We start from the raw sequence: 21,773 nt of genomic DNA on the forward strand, positions 1-21,773 counted from the left end.
ATCACATCAAAAAAGTAAAGATGGCAACCATGAAACTGAAAGTTAAAAACTGAAAACTGACTGACTTTGAAATTTTAAATCCTGACACATGGCCTGAAGATGAAAAAGAAAACTTACGATATGGCGAAGACAACATTAGAAGAATGTGCACAAGATTCTGCATTGAAAATGTGCGATCCATTTTAAATGGATTTCAAGAGTATTTCGACGAAGGAGGGAAGAAGATATTCGTTGTTTTAGCCCCTTTGTCAAATGCAATTACGCAGCACGGCTGAGTGTGAACGAGGATTTAGTGCTATGAACGTTATAATTACAAAGTTACGCACAAAATTCTTAATGAAAAGTGTTTCTGCTGCGATGTTTATCAAGCTTAATGGACCATCACTTTCCACGTGGAATGCGCTTCCTTACGTCAAGTCATGGCTAGTGCATCACCGCTCAGCTGAAGATCGACAATCGCGACATGTAGTAGAGAATAAAGACGAGAGCAAGGAAATTTGGAAATTATTTTGTCAAGGTAGGACTAAATGTTAATAGTGTATTATTTATAATTTTAATTTTAATTGAAGTAACACCTAAATGACCATCAATGCAGGCTGCTGGATGATTAAAATTAATCCAATGAAAACAATGAAAGAATTACATAATGGCATGATGTAATTTTGCCTAATAATAATAATTTTTGTTTATGTACAGTACTGTCTGGGTTCTGGGATTAACCATGTGTTTAGTGTAATCCTTTGCCCACTATTATTTTTTGTTATTCTCTGTTAGTCTGCCAGATTATCCCACCCACTTGGGTACTTAACCACACGCTCTCTCTCATCTCGTAGGGCGTACCACAAGCCTTCTTCTCCTCTCAGAACCACGCCCATCACTCTGCCATGTGGCCGTCACAATAATAATAATAATAATAATAATAATAATAATAATGCACTTCATTCCTGGATTTTTGTTTCCAAGGTCTTTGGTAACAAAAAATAGTATTGGTTTGAAAACCAATACTATTCTCTCTATCTAACAATGTAGCGAGCATTCCTAGATAGAGATACAAACTCTCTATCTAACAAAGTAGCGAGCAATCCTTATACCACTCACCAACTTGGTTAGATAATAGATAGATAGATAGAGCATTGTTAGATAGAGATACAAACTCTCTATCTAACAATGTAGCGAGCATTCCTTATACCACTCACCAACTTGGTCACTAGCCTCTGAATCCTTTCCTACCACTTCTTCATCTTCAAGGAATCCAGGCGACCAGACATGAGCACAGTAGTCCAGGTGTGGATGTATTAACGCCTTATAAAGAGGAACAATAACTTCTTTTTCCCTGCACGATAGTGGTCTTTCAGAGCCAAGTAATCCTATGAGTCATCTTCGACACCTTAATAATATGCCTTCTGAAGGTCAACTCGCTATGCACCAACATGCCAAAGTCCCTCGCTTCATCAGTCTCTTGGAGTACAGTTCATGTTTTAATCTCAAAATGTATAACCTTACACTTTTCCTCATTGAACTGACATCCATTATCTTTTGCCCATATTTCCAGCTCATTTAAATCATCCTGAAAGCTCTCTATATCAGCTTGATTATTTATTGTGATACCCAACTTTGCAACAAAGGCAAGCAACTGAATATCTCCCTTCAAGTTATTTCCTATATCATTTATGTATAAATTAAAATGTAATGGTTTAAGCACAGAGCCTTAAGGCACACCACTGGTTACTTGCTTCATCCTGAACTCTGCTCCTGAATACACTACATTTTGTATCTGTCAAAGAGCCAATCTTATATCCACATCTCCAGCTTAATATTCACCTTATTTTTTCTAATTTGCATAACAGTATTCTATGGGGTATCCTGTCAAAAGCCTTTGCAAAATCCGACAGTATCACTATGTAGCCATTCCCTCGTCCAGTTCAGCGCTCACTCTATTACAAACAGTTAATAAATTAAAAAAAATAAAAAAAGTTTATATTAAAATCAATCTTCTACTAATATATGCTATGTTGCTGCGATTTTTCTTTTTGAATTTCTTTCTAGGATTTTATCCCCTTTGCAGTTTTTAATCTCATTCTTTTTCACCTTATTTCTCATATATTTGTATCTGTATTAAAATTAAAATTTGTCCGTATTAAAATTTACGGTATTCAATCCTCTTATTAATATTTTATATATCAAACTTGAAGGTATTATTTCTGAGAAAACTCCCATGTTACTCGTTTTAAAAAGTATTATTTTTACGGCTATTTTGCCTGCTTTCGTTTAGGAGTGCCCATTTTTTTGTGTCATTGGCTTTTTACTCAAGAATTTTTGGAAGTTTCATAATATAAAAATTAGGCCACAACTCTGACTAATAGGGATAACTCAAGCATTTCAAAGGCAGAAACACCAAGCCGACATGACATAGCATCCACTTCCTCCATGAATTCAGACGACGACAGACACAGTCGAAACGGCTCGTATCCCGTTAACCTTCTCCCCGGTCCCCTTTTTCCACAAACCCTTCCCCTTCCTAAAAAAAAAAAAAACAGTTGCTATTTTCAGCCACCTCTTTCATCTCTTTCCCATCCTACAAAAAAAAAGCGCTCTGACCACCCTTCAAAATAATATATGTATATATTATATAAAAAAAAAACGTTTTTTTTTTTCAAATTAATTCTCCCACAAGAGCCTGTGTAGCTCGGTGGATGTGGCGTTTGCACACCGCCCCGCTTGGCCGCACGAAGGAAGACTTGGTTTCGAGTCTAGTCGGCGACTAGAGGAAATTTTTCTAAGCCTTTTTTCGACCGGTTCCCGAGTTAGTCGATCTCTGGCACGGCAAGCAGGTTTTTCCTCCCGGAAACTCGGGTTTTTCGTCCTGTAAACTCAAGAAAATCGACCGTAGAACCCACATTATTTCAGACATTAAATATATTGTGTTAGGGTTAGGGACCACGAGATGGCGGCTCATTTGAGCCGTCTCTCTTCCCTGCATACCGCTTAATTAGTGATAGCCTTGGGCCATCTGTCTCTGATTGGGTACCAGTGGAGATTGAACTGCCCACTAAGTCTCCAAAAGTTAGATAGGGCTAAATGGCCTCGCCTACTCCCATATACGGGAATAAAAAGGCGTTAGCTGATTTTTTTTTCTCCCACATTGCCTAAACCCCTCCCCCTCTTTTAACACCATAAGAGCAGAAGTATGCACATCACAGAAAGAAGACAGGCAACAACATCAAAGAAAAGGTATGTGCGAATGTTCTTCCATTATGTTACATATATTTGTCTCTAAAATACATCTGCAATACTCTAAGAATTCTTGAGTAAAAAGCCAATGATATTACAAAAGTGGCACTCCTAAACGAAAGCAGGCAAAAAAGCTGTAAAATAATACCAAACTTGGAAGTTTATTTTCCACTTGTTTAGACTATAATAAATTTAGTTTAATCCTTTATCCAAGTGTAAGCAAGCAAAGTTTGCGCCTGAAGTACTTCAGGACTGAGGCAACTTATAGTAAAGGTGGACCAAGCTCTCATCACTCCTTGTCTCAGTATCTCCCATAATGCAAAGCACATCTCCTTGCGGACATGTATAATGCTATGCATTAAGGGAATGGGCACTACCCAGACCGGTAGTGCCCATTTCGACCTTTATTGAGGTCTCGTCAGTGGGAGCCAGACCCAGAATGCATAGCATTATACATGTCTGCAAGGAGATGTGCTTTGCATTATGGGAGATACTGAGACAAGGAGTGATGAGAGTTTGGTCTACCTTTACTACGAGTTGCCTCAGGGCTGAAGATACTTCAGGCGCAACTTTGTTTGCTTACACTTGGGTAAAGGATTAAACTAAATTTATTATAGTCTAACCAACTGGAAAATAAACTTCCAACATCTTTCTCTAAATCCAGAGTAAATTAATAATAAGGTGGTACACCTTTTGGCAACTCGTATAAGTAAAAATGACCTCTCCATTGCTTCTGCCTTAGTATCACCACTTCTGGGTCTGACTCCCACTGACCAGACCTCAATAAAGGTCGAAATAGGTCTGGGTAGTGGCCTTTCCCTTAATGCATAGCATCATACATGTCGCAAGGAGATATGCTTTGAAATATGGGAGATACTGAGACAAGGAGTGATGAGCGCTTGGTTCACCTTTACTACGAGTTGCCTCAGTCCTGAAGATAGGTGAAAACACTGTTTGCTTACACTTGGGTAAATGATTAAACTAAATTTATTATAATACCAAACTTGTTACTGTGTTTTTCATTCGTAGAGGGCGTACTGATTGTTTGTCAATATGGCTTCTGTTTGCTTGTGGGATGGTTTTACTTATGCAAGTAAATTAGGTATGTAAAGTGATACATTACGTTGATACTTCGCATTCATACCTACTTTGCAATGATGCTTTGAATTATATCGTAGAAGTGATCAGCTTGTAACGTTGGTATAGTCATCTTGTAAACTTGTCCTCAAGAAATATGTATCGCTCGTGCACGTGACAATAATGATACAATAAACTATACAAAAATAGTATTGGTTTGAATGTGTCCCCGGTGCCGATATACAAAACTTTAAAAATATTAAATATATATGTTCGATAAAACACGAAGATTCATAGGTTCACTATGAATTTCTTTATCATTATCAAATTCCTGACATCTGCCTTCAAGGAGTATATAGGATATTATGATAGTACTGCTTGAATTACTTTACTACGTAAATATCATTACGAACCTACTATCAACAATTTTCCTCCAAATCAATCTGTTATCTGTCATGACTCCAACATTATCAGATCTTATGTTTCTGTCTTGACTTTCTTTGGTGCAGTTCATATTTGCAATATATTTAATATAAGGCAAGAAATGTTCGATGGTCACATAATGTTCTGTGTTATGGTTAATAACATAGCTCCATGGAGTCAAAAAGATTAGTCGCTAGAAGTACACTTTATTACACATAAAACTCATCAAACTTGCTTTAAACGTTCATTATGTCTGCATTTCCCACACTGTCAGGCAATGCATTACTCTCACCAACTATTCTCTATGCAAATAACCTGCTCCTTACTCCCTTGCACATCCCCCTCTTTTATAATTTCTAGGGATGGCTTCTCATTCTATCCCCTTCTTCCATTCTATGAAAAATTTCTTCTGCATTAACCTGGTAACAACCCCTTACTAGCTTATGTCTTAGTTATATTCTCTCTCCTCTTTTTATTGATGAGGACTTTAAAATTGGATTTCCTCAATCTGTCTTCATATTCCTAAGAGCAGCCATTACCACCTTAGCCAGTATTCTCTGGACTCTGACTAATGTATATTATCATGAAAACCAGATGACCAAACGTGTGTCTAGTGATAGCATGTCTTTTCTCTTTTAGGGGGATACACAGGTACAGCTTATTGATATCTACTGCCAGCCAGTTACTTATTTCTCACTAATCATATTTTAGCTCTCACCATCTTCACCAATGCCTTAACTACAACAACACCAGATATACGGATTGGGCCTTAACTGTAGCTTTAGTTTTATCACTGTCATGAAGCGGGACAGTTTAACCTTCCTTCTGCATGTTAATTATTATTATTATCGGTTACTTCATGGAGACCTTAGACTCATCAAGAGAGGTGCTAAATATCATGCCAAGCACTGCCCAACATTTGCACAGTATCTATCAAAATTTGCTTTGATCTCATTTACAGTCATGGCATCCAACAGACTCTGGCAACCTATTCCACCCATTCACCACTCTCCAAGCAAAAAACCTCGTTCTAACACCCTTGCTAACTACACTCTTACTCAGTGTGCATGGATGGTCCCTAGTTCTCCCACCACCTGAAACCACCTGACCTGTTCTGAAAAATTTTCTCTGAATTAATCTTGTAAAAACTCCTCAGTAATTTGTATGTCTCAATCATATCACCCCTTTTTTGCCTGTCAATCAGTTTTTGTAGCCCACAAATCTTCGACCTGTTCTCATAAGGTTCATTCCATAGACCTGCTTCCATCTTTGTCATTTGCTTCTGGATCCTCTCCACCTCTTCCTGCACACGGTAGTCAAGATGGGGTCTTATCAAGGTTCAATAAAGAGGAATAATACGAGCTTGTCTCTGGTCATCAAAGTATTCTTCAGTAACTAAGTAATCTGATGAGCTGGTTTAGCCACCTTTGCTAAAGGTGGCTGATGTGCCCTCTAATCTTTAACTCCCTATCCATTAACACTCCCAAATCTCAGACTTTGTCAATTTCCTGGAGTACAGTTTCATCAATGTGGTACACAGCTGGTAAACTTTTACCCCCAATATGCATAATCTTATATTTTGCCACATTAAACTGATATCCATTCTCCTTTGCCCAGACTGCCAGTGTATCTAAATTGTCTTGCAAAATTTTAAAAATTCTACCCAACTTTGCATCATTGGCAAACATCTGAAAAGTTCCTCTCATATCCTTGCCTATATCAATAATTTTCTATATCACAAAATAAACAGTAGTGGCCCAAGAACAGAGTCCCGTGGCATGTCACAAGTCAGGGAGAAGTCACTGGAGTCCAGAAGGGGGGGGGGTGGCATGGGTCTTCTTCTTCTGGACTCTACTCCTGAATAAACTACTCAATGATATCTCTCCATCAATCACCATCTTATCTACCTCACCATCCCCCATTTGCTGCAGTTTATTGGTTAGAACTCCATGTGGGAGCCTGTCAAAGACTTTTACAAATTCCAGCAGTATCACTGTAAACCCATTAACTTTATCCAACTCAGCAGTCACTGTATTATAAAATATGAACAAATTACTGAGGTATGACCTACTCTTCACAAAATCAATCCAATCCCCCCCCCCCTACAGTATTCCATTTCCATCTATCCATTCCTGTATTTTTCCCTTAATAAACTTTTTCAGTAGCTTGACAACAGCTACTGATATGTTGATTGATCAGTAATTTGCCACATCACTCTTGGAGTCTCCTTTATACAATAAAACTATTTTCCCCTCTTTCCACCCTCTTGGGACTACCCCACAGCTTAGACTTAATTAAACAATATGGTCAAAGGCACTGACAATTCCCTAGTACCTTCATGTAAAAGTCAAGCTGGTAAACCATTTAATCCCATAGCTGTATTCTTATTAAGGTTCTGTAATATGCTATTCACCTGTTAAAGATACCAAGATATTTTAAACCTGGTTTTACTCCGTTTCCCAAGTAAGCAAACAGACAAACAAGTCAAGTTTGCGCCTTCAAGTGTTGCAAGTCTAGCTGATTCTACACGTGCAAGTCCAAGGCAGCTCATGGTAAAAGTAGTATAAGCTCTGATCACTAATCTTAATGTTTACCCGTAATGCAAAGCACATCTCCTGGAGGAGATGTATGATGTTCTGTATTAAGGGCAAGGGGGCCACTACCCAGACCGTTTTCGACCTTTATCGAGGTCTCATCAGTGGGAGCCAGGCTAGAAATACCAAGATTTTAGTAATACAGAACTTATAAGTATTTTACCAGATAAGTATTTTACATGTTCTAGTAAAATACTTATAAGCTCTGTATTACTAAAATCTTGGTATTTCTAGCCTGGCTCCCACTGATGAGACCTCAATAAAGGTCGAAACCGGTCTGGGTAGTGGTCCCCTTGCCCATAATACAGAACATCATACATCTCCTCCAGGAGATGTGCTTTCCATTAAGGGTAAATATTAAGATTAGTGATCAGAGCTTATACTACTTTTGCCATGAGTTGCCTTGGTTTTGCACTACGTGTAGGATCAGCTAGACTTGCAACACTTGCAGGCACAAACTTGACTTGTTTGTCTGTTTGCTTACTTGGGAAATGGAGTAAAACCAGGTTTAAAATATCTTGGTATCTTTAACATTTATTATACCCAAGGTAAAATACTTTCTACATGCTATTCACCTCCATTTCATTTACCTCAGTTCTGATATAAGTCTTTGTCTCCCTCGTTATTGCAATGTCTCCACCTGGATGATATACTCTTGCAAAGTGTTCACTTTGTAATTCTACTATTTCGACTGATTTGGTTACCTCCCTACCATCGGCATTCATTAAAATCATTCTACCATAAACATTCATCCTTTTGCTTGCAGCATATTGAAAGAAGTCTTTGGGATTATCTTTGGCTTGCACTGCTAATTTCCTTTCATGCTCTGCTTTTGCCTTTCTTACCACACTGGTCACCCTTCTGGTCTGTGCTTTGTACTGCTCATTTGCCTGCTGATCACCTTTCTCCTTAAATTCCCTTCAGAATTTTTTTATTTTTTTGCAGTTCCAGCTTAATGATGATATTCATCCATTTACTCTCCTGACTCTAGGTATGCAGTCTGCCATTACTTCCCTCAAACACTCCTTTATCTCTTCCCATGCACTATCAACATCCAGGCCTTGCAGTTTCACATGCCATGGTGCTGATCAAGGCAATCTCCTAAGCTTGACATACTTAGCAGTCCCCTCCCCCATTCTTTTATCTCTATCCTCCCTGAACACAATGTACTCTTCACATTCTATCTCATTAACTTTATCATCTTCTGTTAGCCATGTCTCACTAATGCCAATAACCTTTGGCCAGCATGAACTAACCAAAATCCCTCCCCCTTGTTCCGAATGCTCCTGGCATTAGTGTATGTAAGATGAAAAAAAAAGCCCCATAGGCCGATTGTGATCCTGACGCTTTATACTAATTATCCCATTCTGGTTTGCTACAAGTGGTACATCGTTATCATCATCAAATTCCTGACATGTACCCTCAAGGGGTGTGCAGGATATGATAGTACTACATGAAAAATTTACATCATTTCTAACTTCCTATCTACAATTTTCCTCCAAATCAGTCTGTTACTTGTCAAGACTTTAACATTATCAGATCTTATATTTCTATCGTCTAAAGGCACTTTGTACCGTATCAATCCATCTACATCTTGGTCTTCCTCTGGGTCGTTTTCCTGCCAACTTGGTGGAGAACGCTTGTTATGCTAATCTTTCCTCACCCATGCTGTTTAAGTGACCATACCACCTGAGATTAGCTCTGCTAACACATTCCTGGATGCTGACAATGTGAAGTTCTTTCCTAATAACCTAATTTTTGATATGATATTACCATTGATGCCATCTGCTCATGCCTCTAATCTTTCTCAGGATTCTCATATCTGCGGTCTCTAGTCTTTGGTCAAGTGTTTTACTTCTGACCCAGCTCTCAGATCCATAAGTTAAAACTGGTTTGAACACTGTCTTGTATACAGCTAATTTAGTGTTCCGACTAATTTCTCTCTTATTCCATATGAATTTATTCAGTTGACTGTCTACCATACCAGCTTTGTTGATTCTGTTGTTTGTTTCTATATTTAATTTACCATCTTCAGTACAAATCATGCCTAAGTTGCTGAAATGTTTTACTTGTTCCACAGGTTCCCCGTTCACAACAACTTTGACATTTTCAACAATCCTACTTATTTTCATTGTCTTTGTCTTTTTAATGCTGACCTTCATACCATATCAATTACAGCAGTTATTCAATTTAGTCAGGGAATCTTGCAAACTTGTAGCGGATTTATTTAGAAGTATAACAAAAAAAAAAAAAATCAGCTAACGCCTTTTTATTCCTGTATATACAGGGAGTAGACAAGGCTGTTTTTAGCCCTATCTAACTTTTTGGAGACTGAGTGGGCAGTTCAATCTCCACTGGTACCCAATCAGAGATAGCTGGCCCAAGGCTATCACTAATTAAGCGGCACGCAGTGAAGAGAGATGGCTCTACAGGTGCCGCCATCTTGTGGCCCCTAACCCTAACACTCGTATTTAATGTCTGAAATAATGTGGGTTCTACAGTCGATTTTCTTGAGTTTCTGGGAGAAAAAACCTGCTTGCCTGTGCCAGAGATCGACTAACTTGGGAACCGGTCGAAAAAAGGCTTAGAAAAATTTCCTCTAGTCGCTGACTAGACTCGAAACCAAGTCTTCCTTCATGCGGCCAGCACTGTGGTGTGCAAACGCCACATCCACTGAGCTACACAGGCTTCGTCTGCATAAAGCAAAGAGCTGACATTAACATCTCCAATTCTGATTTCATGTTTAATACCACTTTCCTTCATAATGTGATCCATATAGATAATGAATAACAGAGGGGATAATGTACATCCTTGTCTGAAACCAGATCTAACATTAAACCATCTTCCTGTACTTCAATTCTAAATGCTGACTTACAATTCAAATAAAGACTAAGTATTGCTTGATATAATGCCCCATTGACACCATATAACTGTAGCATATTGAATAGCTTCTCTCTTGGCACCTTGTCATATGCCTTTTCCAGATCGACAAAACTTTAATACAGATCTTTGTTATATTCCCATGCTTTCTCGACTATTTGTCGTAAAGAGAAGATGTGATCCTGACAGCCTATATTTGGCCTAATCCAGTTTGTTCTTCACGAAGTTTTTCTTCCACAATTCTTCTCAACAGTTTCTCAAGTATACTTGCATAGATCTTGCCAGGAACACTCAGTAGGAAATACATCTGTAATTCTCACATTCAGTTTTATTTCCCTTTTTATATATGGGTTCTATTAGAGCTCTACTCCAATCATCGGGAAATCGTCCCTCTGTCCAGGCTTTCTGAACTATGCAGTGCAGCCACTGTAAGACTTTTATACCACCATACTTCAGCATTTCTGGTCGAATATCATCTACTGCTGCTGCCTTTCCACATTTCAAGCCTTTGATGGCTTTTTCTGCTTCAAGTATGGATATGTATTCCTGACTGTATACCTTTTCAGTGTTTTTTACCACTTCTGCTATCACTGCTTCTTCCATAATGTAAAAATACATTTCCTAGGAAATGTATGCTGTTGTTACATTATGGAGGGAGGTCACTAGACTGGTGGTGGGAGAACTAGGGGACACCTATGGAAGCTGGGCAAGAGTGTGGTTAGCAGGGGTGGTAGAGCTGGGTTCTTTACTTTTAGAGTGGTAAATGAGTGGAATAAGCTGCCAGAGTCTGTTGTGGGTGTTATGACGGTGAATGAGTTCAAGGCAAGGTATGATAGATACTGTGAGAATGTAATCGCATAGTTGTGTGGACATGATGTTTAGGGCCTCCCTCGATGAGTTGGACTCCTGGAGTCACCCGAAATAATAATAATAATAATAATTTAGCAGTTTTTCAAAGTAATTACTCCATACTTCAAGGATATCTTTTTCTCCTGTTTTCATGTCACCTTTATCATCTCTAACTCCTTTTACTGCATTTCTAAGCTGTCAACAACCTCCAGAATATGTTACTACCTTCTTGATATTTATTTTTTATGTTCGTGCCAAAGTCAGGACTTTGGCGCGAACATAGAAATTGTCACACGAATTGTCATGGCTTTTGTTTAGCTAGTTTTACACAGTGCTTCGCTTTCTTACATTCATCTCTGTATTCTCTAAGAGCAAAAGCTGACTTATTTGCCAGGAACTTTTGATATGCTTTCTTCTTTTCCTTCAGTGCCTCTTTAATTTCCTGTGTCCACCAGGGAGTTCTGATTTTTCTATCCTTGCAGACAACCTCACCACATGCCTCTCTGACTGAATCAATCAGTGTTTTCTTGAAGGCTTGCCACTAAATCTCCAAGGTTTGGTTCCTGTTCTCAAACTCTTTCATTTTTTCTTCAATAATCTTTGTGTATTTTAGTCATCTCAGTTCACATCTGAGAGCTGTTCAACTTTTATTTGCTTTAAAACTTTCTTACATGTTATTCTTTTCAATATGGAATTCAATTTCATCCTGCTCAAGACTAAATAGTGATCACTTCCAATTTCAAATCCTCTGTACACTCTGGTGTCCTGCACCAGGGAGAAAACATCACTATCAACAATAACATAGTAAATGAGACTTTTCTTATTCCTTGCCTCTTCTCTCCATGTGAATTTGTGCACATTTTTATGTTGTAACATGATGTTAGTAATAACCAGTCCATGTCCTGAGCAGAAATCCAACAGATATTTGCCATTATTATTAGCTTTGCTCTTTTCTCCAAATTTTCCCAAAATATTTATTGTATGTCTGACAATCATTTCCTATGCTGCTGTTTATATCCCCAACAATGACCAAATTTTCCTTTTTCATTGTGTCAGTTGCTTTCTCTAAAGCCTCAAAAAATTAGTCCACTTCTCTTCTACCTTAGTAGAACCTTCTGTTACCATAGGCACAAATAAGTCTCATTGTCCAGTTCTCCATTCTGATAATTGCCTACATCACTCTACTTGAGACTGCCTGCCATTCAAGAAGATTAGTCTCGTATTTTGTGTTGAATACTATGGCTAATCCTTCTTTTACTTGATTGTCATTTCATGAATATAACATTTTGTATTTTTTGCTCAGAAGATCTCACCAGTTTTTGTCTTTTTTGTTTCAGTCACCAATATTATGTCGATCTGGTACTTATCTAATTCTTCAGCTAGCTCCATTTCTTTGCCATTCAGGCTTCTTATGTTGATAGTACCGATCTTTAACTCTGGTGAAGTTGAGTTGGGTGTGCTTTCAGATTTGTTCCAGTAGCTGACTTTTCGCTGTTCTCCCTGGTTCCCTTGCTAAAACAACAGGGGGCCTTGATTAACCAGGCGACGCCCCAGCCTGCATGAAATTTTGTCATGTTGTACCATCATTTTGTATATTGGTTTAAGCCAGTAAGAATACAATTGGTCATCTAAATCCCAGATTGCCAGCCCATCCTTGTTTGTTCAGTATCCAGGTAGATACCCAACATGGTGCACCACGAGAAGATGAGGACTGGACATTAGGTCAGAAGCCTTGGTCGGTCTCTGCATTCCTTTAAAGGCGATGTGGAGGTCTCCTCTCAGTTATACAGATTTGACAGTGGTACTAATAGGCATTTTATACACATTCTTACACTCAGCTGCCTCACAGATGTCTGCATATTCACTCAACAGCTTCTCCCCTAAAAGTTCTAGTTTCCTTGATTTTTCACATCCACTTTCACTTCATTCAACAACATCTGGACTACCTAGAACATTCCTTTAAGACATAATGATATGCCATGAAGTCCCGTTGCCTTATATACCTCTTGCTTGCTCACTAGTTAGTCTTTTCTAATATCCTCTACACTTAAGCTTCTGATTTCACATTGAGCAAGTCAACAGCCTGATGACTTGCTCACTGAATACCTCAACTATGCCCTCTGCAGCAGTTACCAGTATAACCTTTTCATCCATTAACATTATCTTGCCATAATCTTGCCATGGTTAGATGAGGACGACATCCTGACAGGAATAGAGATGGAAAGGTATGATGTGTTTTGTGAGGATAGAAGGGGTAAAAAGGGAGGGGGAGTGCTATTGATGATAGAGAAAGAGTTATGTCCATACAAGGGAGAGATGCAAGAGAGAAATAGGGCCAGTGGTTTTGAGGCAGTATGGTGTGAGATAGAGGTGAATAGAATCAAATACTTGGTGGGATGTTGTTATAGACCATGTGGATGGTGGTGATAGTGAAATGTACAGTCAAATAAGCCAAGCAAATAAGAAAAGGGTGATCGTTATGGGTGATTTTAATTATGGCAATATAGACTGGAATGAAGAGATAGCAACTGGAAGTAAAGAAAATGAGTTTCTTGAGTTTTTGAGGGATAACTACCTCAGACAGTATGTAACAGAGGGCACACGAGGATTAAGGGTCTTGGATTTGGTCATCTCATCGGAGGATGTAATTATCAATGAGGTGTCAAATCATCCACCAATTGGTGAAAGTGATCATGAGGTGATTACCTGGGTTGTTGCCAGCAGTGCAAGGACCCCTGTGAAAAAAGGGTATATGTGGAACTACAAGGGGGGGTGATTATGAAGAGCTCCGGAGACAGCTTGCAGATGTAGCATGGAATGAGGAGTTAGCTGGAAAAGAGATCAATGCAGCTTGGGGGATTTTCAAGAACTATTTAGTAGATGCAATGTCTAAATGTATACCATGGGTGAGAAGGTTAAATAAGGTAGGTGTGAAGTGGATGAATAAAGAGATTAAGCATGCGATACAGAGAAAAAGGGCATTGTGGAGGCATCATAAGAGAAGTGGAAGTAACCAATTTCATGAGGTCTACAAAGACCAGGCAAAGAGGGTGACTTGGTTGGTGAGAGTAGCTAAAGAGAGGTATGAACAGCAGTTAGCTAATGAAGCCAAAAAGAATCCTAGGGAATTCTTTCGATATGTAGCCAGCAAAAGAAAGAATGATTATGGAAGGATGACATTGATTGGAGGAAATGGTATAAAGACAGCTGATGCAGAATGTGTGGTGGAGATATTAATGAGCAGTTCATAAAGATCTTTCAATCTTGTGAATGTGACCTCATGGAGAGATTGAGCAGTTGATGATGGGGAGGAGAGAATGACTGTAAGTGAGCAAGAGGTGTTTGGGGAGTTGAGTAAACTAGATATAAATAAGGCTGTGGGACTTGATAATATATCACCGTGTATTCTGAAGGAATGTGCCAGAGAGTTGACGCCTGCCTTGAAAAATTTTTTTAATACTAGTCTTACACTTGGTCAAGTTCCTAAAGAGTGGAAGGAGGGTAGGATTGTGCCACTTCATAAAGGAGGTGATCGAACTCAAGCATCAAACTATAGGCCTATCTCTGTGTCAGGTGTTGTGGTTAAGTTGTTGGAGAAGCTTGTGAGAACTAGGATCCAAAGTTGGGTTGACAACAATGGTATAATTTTTGATGGACAGCATGGATTTGCTAAAGGGAGGTCATGTTTTAGTAATCTACTTATTACAATAAAGTGACTGCTTCCTTGGAAGAGGAGAAGGATACACAGTAATATACTTGGATTTCGCAAAAGCTTATGATAGAGTACCTCATGATAAGTTGAAAGTCAAACTAGAGCAGATGGGGTTGGATATAAGATTAGTGCATTGGATTGGAGACTGGCTATCTGATAGGTATCAACAAGTTGTGTATGGGGGTGCGATATCTAGGCAAAGGAAAGTCACTAGTGGAGTGCCTCAGGGGTCTGTTTTAGGGCCATTACTATTTAACTTGTATATTAATGATATTGGCGAGGGTTTGGATGGAGATATTCAGTTGTTTGCAGATGATGCAAAGTTGGGACGAACCATAAAGAGTAGTGAAGATGTTGTGGCCTTGCAAGAGAACTTGAATAGATTGAGTGATTGGGCAAGCAGATGGGAATGTGAGTTCAATGTTGCAAAATGTAAGGTTTTAAAATTTGGAAAACAAAGATGGGATGCAGAATTTATGCTTGGTGAGAGTATTTTGTTGGAAGTGGAGGAAATAAGAGATCTGGGGGTGATAGTGGATAAGGATCTAAAATTTAGGGGACACATCGCCAAAATTGTGAAAACAACACAAAGACTTCTAGGAATGATGCAGAGGACACTGACGTGTAGAAGTAGGGAGGTTCTTGTTCCATTGTATAAGGCTTTGATTAGGCCACACATGGGCTATTGTGCCCAGATTTGGGCACCGGTTTTCAGAAGGATGAAGAGATGTTGGAAAGGGTCCAAAGGCGACTGACTAAGGTAGTTTCTGACCTCTGGAATGTTGAGTATGAGGAAAGATTGAGAAGATGTAATTTGCAGAGTCTAGTGGAGAGAAGGAAGAGGAGAGATATGATAGAGACGTACAAGTTGGTAAGGAGTTGTTATAAGATCAATGGTGGAGAAGTCCTACAGAGAATAGTGGGAGATCAGGGGAGAACCAGAGCTCATCCCTGGAAACTGTATAAAGAGGGTGTGAGTAGGGGAGTGAGAGGCAGGTTTTTTTCGTGCAGAGTTGTGAATGATTGGAATGCCTTGCCTGAGAGTGTGGTGTCTGCAAGGAGTTTGAGTGTGTTTAAGACACGGTATGATGAGATGTGTGTGTGATAAAAGGACCTTCCAGATGAGTCTTTGACTCCAGAGGTCTTGTTTAATAATAATAATAATCATTCCTCTTTGTACATTTCACATACAAAAAAAAACACTCCCTGAAATTTTTATACTGCTGATTTGTTAATTTCTGCTCATGCTGCACTTTTCTTGTCCTTACCACTGAGTCACTTTCCTGACCTACTCTTTGTGCAACTGGTTGCCATTCTTATATGTTGTGCTGCCTGCACCCTTCTTCCAGATTTCATCCACTTTACACTACCTCATTCAGCCTTTTAATTTTCCTGTCATTTATTGAAAGGAAATGGTGTACAGTACTCATTATACTAGATTTATGGAGCTACCTGTTCGAGGTGAAAAACTTTAATTACATTAATTCTACGTTTCAACCTTTACGTTAAGATCTCTTCAGGAATATGTACACCTGTATATGCACTGATTGGCTGATGTAATTAATTATTATTATTATTTTTTTTTTTTTTTGTAAATTTTGTTATTTTTTACTCTGTTTAATTTTAATATAATTTAATTGAATAATTAATTTTTTCTTTTTACAAGAAATCAGGGTAAATAGATTAATTAAGTAGATCTGATGGAGTTTGGTATGGTATGGTATGTTGCTAATTGTTTTACTGTAGTGTGTATATAGATTTATACATTCCTGGAAATGATGTTAATGTAAAGGTTGATATACAGAATTTTAATATTATTAAAAATTTTCCATCTCAAACAGTCATAAATATAGTACAGTGACTTTTGACCTTCAGAAGATATTCACACATTGCTGCTGTTAAATGCCTCTTGGTCAGTACCCAAGTATTTTTCTCCTTTCCATGCTATAGCTCCAAACCATCTCCTAATCATAATTATTATTATTAACATCCAACCTCCATTGTTGTCAGTATTCTCTCTAGATTAGAGATAGATTGCAAGTTTTTCCACTTGGTTATACTATAAATTAAGAATACCAAGAAATTATATTTTTGGTTTAATCCTTTATTCAAGTGTAAGCAAACAAAGTTTGCACGTAAGCTTGGTTTAACTAATTTTTGAAGCCTACAGACTATTAATCTATTCTCATAAGGAGCATTCTGCAGGCCTGCCACAATCTTTGTGACTCGCCTCTGAATCCTCTTTGCAATAATATTCACACACTAGCTATCTATTACATTAGTTTAAGAAGTATGATAGACACACAGTGTCTATCATACTTCTTAAACTCATTCACTGGTGAAGCACCCACAACCACCTCTAGCAAGCCATTCACCACCCTCAAAGCAAAAAATCTAGTCCTAACACCATTGCTAACCACACTCTTATACAACTTCCAGTGGTGACCCCTTGTTCTCTCCCTTCTTGTGATATACTAAAAAATGTCTTCATTGTCAATCCTATTTGTCTGTCAACTAATTTTTGAAGCCTACAGACTGTTAATCTATTCTCATAAGGAGCATTCTATAGACTTGCCACAATCTTTGTCACTCGCCTCTAGATCCTCTCCACAATTTCTTCATCACCATGGAATCTGGGAGTCCAGATGTGGCCTTATACCGCTTATTGAAAATTTTTCCTTGGCTATACAGGTATCCCTTGCTTAACACGGTTTTGATTAACGCAGCAAAATTAATTGCGACAATCCCTTGATATACGCGGCAAGAGTTTTGATTAACGTGCCTACACCCTGCGGAACTTGCAGCTGATCTGACAGATACATGCAAAATGTTTAATATAAATATTCTTACACAATTCAGTGTATAGCTTGGAGGTCATGAGTAACCATGCATTGATATGTTATGAGTGATATTCCGCACGGTTTTTTGCTGTCAGTTTGGTTTAACATGTTATGTTAAGGTTTGTGATATTTAACAATAAATAGTATCTGAGAGATACCGCGACCTCATTTGGTTTGGTTGTTCTTTTTTTATTCTTTGTTCAATAATTTCTAGATTGTAACTGAAAATAAATAAACCGTCAGGTATTACTGAAATAGAAAGCCAAAGACTTATTTATCATACATGTCCTCTAGGAGGTGTGCTTTACATTATGGAAAATACTAAGGGAAGTGATCTGGAGCTTACTTCACCTTTACTACGAGTTGCCCATAAGGTTGCTTATGCTTGCAACTGCTGAAACTTTTAGTTTCTATGTATTCGGCACGAAACTCTTGTAGGTTCTATATTCGGCTATGGATTTGTACCATAATGTATTATATTTGCATGTTTTATTGCATTTTAGCACATACAAGTAATGAATGTATCTCTTAGATATACTGTGACCTACGCTGCAATTTTTACTGCCGCAAGCTCCACAGGGTTACATTTACCATGCAAAAACATGCAAGTCTTGTGGCGTGAGCATCATGACGTCATTCCTCCTACACAGCCTCCTATGAATTATTAATACAGTAATCGATCATCGACGAATTGTAATTTTTACCATTGATTATTAGATTTGATTAACGCGATTTTGATATGCGCTGGGTAACATCGAGGGATTAATTAACCGTGTTAATCGAGGGATACCTGTACTATAAATTAAAAGTGCCAAGAAATTATAATCTTGGTTTAATACTTTATCCGAGTGTAAGCAAACAAAGTTTGTGTGAAGTAATTTCACAGCTGGCCAACTCGTATGTAGGGGCTAATGACTTCACATCACATCACTTGCCTTAGTATCCCATAATGCAAAGCACATATTCTTACAGACATGCATGTATTATGCTATGTATTATGGGAAAGGTCACTACCCTAGACTGGTTTTGACCTTTATTGAGGTATGTTTGAGTGCATGGATACCTCTCCAAAAACTCGTGTGATCCCTCAGATCACCCAACAATTATTGACCCAAAGGATCATTTAACTCAGCAGTAGTTTCACTCAGTGACAGGCTCACCCCGCCATTGAGCAGAGCTGCTCATATCTCAGGAAAAGCAACCACTTCCTTGCATTTGTAAAAATGTAAAGCACATATCCTTGCAGACATGTATAATGCTATGTATTATGGGAAGAGTCACTACTCAGACTGGTTTCGACCTTTATTGAGGTCTCAATCAAGCAAGTGATGCAAAGTCATTAACCTCTGTATACAAGTTGCCCAGTTGTGAACTTACCTCATGTGCAAAGTTTGTTTGCTTACACTTGGATAAAGATTTCAACCAAGAATATAATTTCTTGGTATTTTTAATTTAAAGTATTCCCTCTAATTTTTGCCAGTCTGTGTGTATGAAAAACATTTTGTGTGCAAGTTTCCACTCTCAGTTTCTTCTAGCTATAACCTAAGCTATGCCTCTGCAACTTGCTGATGTCAGTATTCATTCACCCACATGGTGCAGGCTAAAAGTAATTAATTAGAACTTATTTAGTTAGAATGGGTTACAGTAATATTAGAGTGGAGACATTGGAGAAATTATTAAATAAAATAAGTGACAAGTATGATTTATCATATAATTCATTTTTATACTATGTTCAAAAATTATTGACTGTAAATTAGAAATTTACAAGTCAATAATCAGTACTGAAAGGACAAAATTTGTGCAAGCAGTTACTAGGCATGTGTGCTCTCTTTTTGACTAATGTGTGAGTACATACATGCACAGTTTAGAGCTAACATTGATCACTTGCCTTGTAGTGCCACATATATCCATTTCCTTACACAGGTCTTCATACGGCTGGCTGCCACCATCCGGAAGGAAATGCAACTTTCCCACTCACATTTTCTGATGAAATGATCAGATCTAAGACTCTTGATCCTCATCCTTCTTTATGGACCATCTAAGATAGTTCTCTCTCAAGAACTCATGAAATTAGTTGTCCTTATTCTCACATTCTATCTCTTCATTATAATCTATATTGCCATAATTAAAATCATCCATAATGATCACCCTTTTCTTGTTCACCAACCTAAGTTGCTTATACATTCCTTTATCACCACATTCCATGGCCTATTGCAGTGGTTTTCAACCTTTTTTACTATGTGAGCTACTTTTCTATAAAAAGTTATTCGGCGATCTACTCTCTTATAAGTTACTCGGCAATCTACTCTCTTATCACGTTTCCCCCAACCTGATATCTAATTACGCAGAAATACACAACTAAAAACTTCATTTGTGTATTTAAAAATTTATTTATCACTTTTAATTATTTTAATACAACAAAAAAACACACAAATATATGGAATAAAATATTTATTTCTCTTGGAAAACCGAAGTTAGAAAACACAACAGATAGATTACAAACTCACAAGTTACAGGAAATACCGGTTGATTAAAAAAAAAAAAAAAGTTAATGTGAAATTTGGCATTGTTTGGACCTCGCAATATTTTCATAGTCAAGTTGATATGAAGAAGTGGCCAATCGCAGACAATCATCCAAATGATCATTTGTAATTTGGTTTCTTAATTGATTTTTTATGACGTTCATATTTGAAAAAGCAGATTCTGACAAGTATGTCGATTCGAAATATGACAGAAATTTTCGCGCAATATCAGTTAATATTGGTAATTTTTCATGTGCATACTTCCATATGACTTCATTGTTTACTGATTTTAAATGTAAACTATTCTGAATGTTTAGTATCACAAGTTCTACTTCAGCTGTTTATATCAAACAGCCTACTAATTTTATTTGAACTTTCTGTGATGTTCAAGTTTTCTTGAAATGGATTATTGATAAAAGATACAATCATTTCAGTTTTATTAAATCTTTAAATCTTGAATTTATTTCTTCCTCAACTAATTCTATTTCATGAATAAATTCTTTTAAATCATAACGAAGCATTTCTTGATTTTGTTCAAAAAATTTTAATAAATATGGGAGATGTCTAAATTTGCATTCATTTATATTTTCTTTAATAAAAATAAGTATTGTTGGAAAGTTTTTATTGAACTTAACATGCCAATTAAATTTTTATCTCTACTTTGTAACTCTAAATTTAAATTGCTTAATTTCATACAGAAAACTTCTAAAAATGATGTGTAACAACCATCTTTTATCACTCAATTGTGGATAAATATCTCTCTTTTTCATCAAGAAAATTTTTTATATTGTTAATTATATATCGGCAAAAAGAAAAATTTACAAGCGAAGGTGTTTTGGGAAATTTGCCTTGCCTTTTCTCCTCTGCTTGGTCTTGCCGAAAATGCCTGGACAACTGCCTTCTTTTTCTGCCGTTTCAGGCATTTTCGGCGAGACCAAGCAGAGGAGAAAAGGCAAGGCAAATTTCCCAAAACATCTTCGCTTGTAAATTTTTCTTTTTAAAAGTTAACTGGATCCCTCGCTGGCCTGGAAACTTTTCTCCGGCAATTGGAACTCTTCCTTTCGATAATTTGAAACCTTGTCTGCGGCCTAGAAGTAGTCTCTCTAGCGACGTCTCGAACTGAGAAGCTCCTTTCTTGAAGCAGGAAACTCCTCTCTCAAGCAACGTGGATCCGGGCAGCCTCTCTGTCTCTCTGACGGCGACTCTGGACCAGGCGGCCTCCTCTGACAGCAATTCTGGAACCGGGACCCCCTTCTGCTTGCTTCAGTCCCTTTTTATTAGGCCTCCTCTGAGACCTCTCATGAAGTTTGGCAACCCCCAAAAAATCGGTATGAGTCTTTCATCTTAAGTTTGAAGTTCGGCACGCTTTTGGTTCTCCTCCGCTTTTTTTTAATTTTAATTGTAATTGTAAGTTGCCGGCCATCAGAAAGTTTTTTGAACTCTTTCTGACTGACTTTGGAGATGTTTACACTTAGAGACTGCAAGCCTTTCTCATAAATGCAAGTTTCAATAACAATCTTTCTAATGCCGCCATGTACAGCTTCAGCAACAAAAACATTGCCTTTGTTTTTAACACTCTAACATATTCTTATTAAAGCAGTATATACAGTTAGCTTCAAAAGAGTTATTTACAAAAAACATCTAA

The 21,773-nt window shown here is 37.8% G+C and overlaps 1 protein-coding gene across 1 annotated transcript in view; it reads left to right on the plus strand.

The window, feature by feature from the left end:
- The first annotated feature begins 4,284 nt into the window (after positions 1-4,284).
- Positions 4,285-21,773, plus strand: part of LOC150106695 (xaa-Pro aminopeptidase 3-like) — an 84,289-nt gene continuing 66,800 nt past the window's right edge. Inside the window, exon 1 of the mRNA XM_090393455.1 lies at positions 4,285-4,333. Within this exon, the coding sequence (XP_090249581.1) occupies positions 4,285-4,333 (49 nt within the window). The remainder of the gene's footprint in view (positions 4,334-21,773) is intronic.

The sequence above is a fragment of the Typopeltis vanoorti genome, chromosome 5 (assembly GCF_054136105.1).
Source record: "Typopeltis vanoorti isolate ZY-2024b chromosome 5, IOZ_Tvanoo_1.0, whole genome shotgun sequence".
NCBI lineage: Eukaryota > Metazoa > Arthropoda > Arachnida > Uropygi > Thelyphonidae > Typopeltis > Typopeltis vanoorti.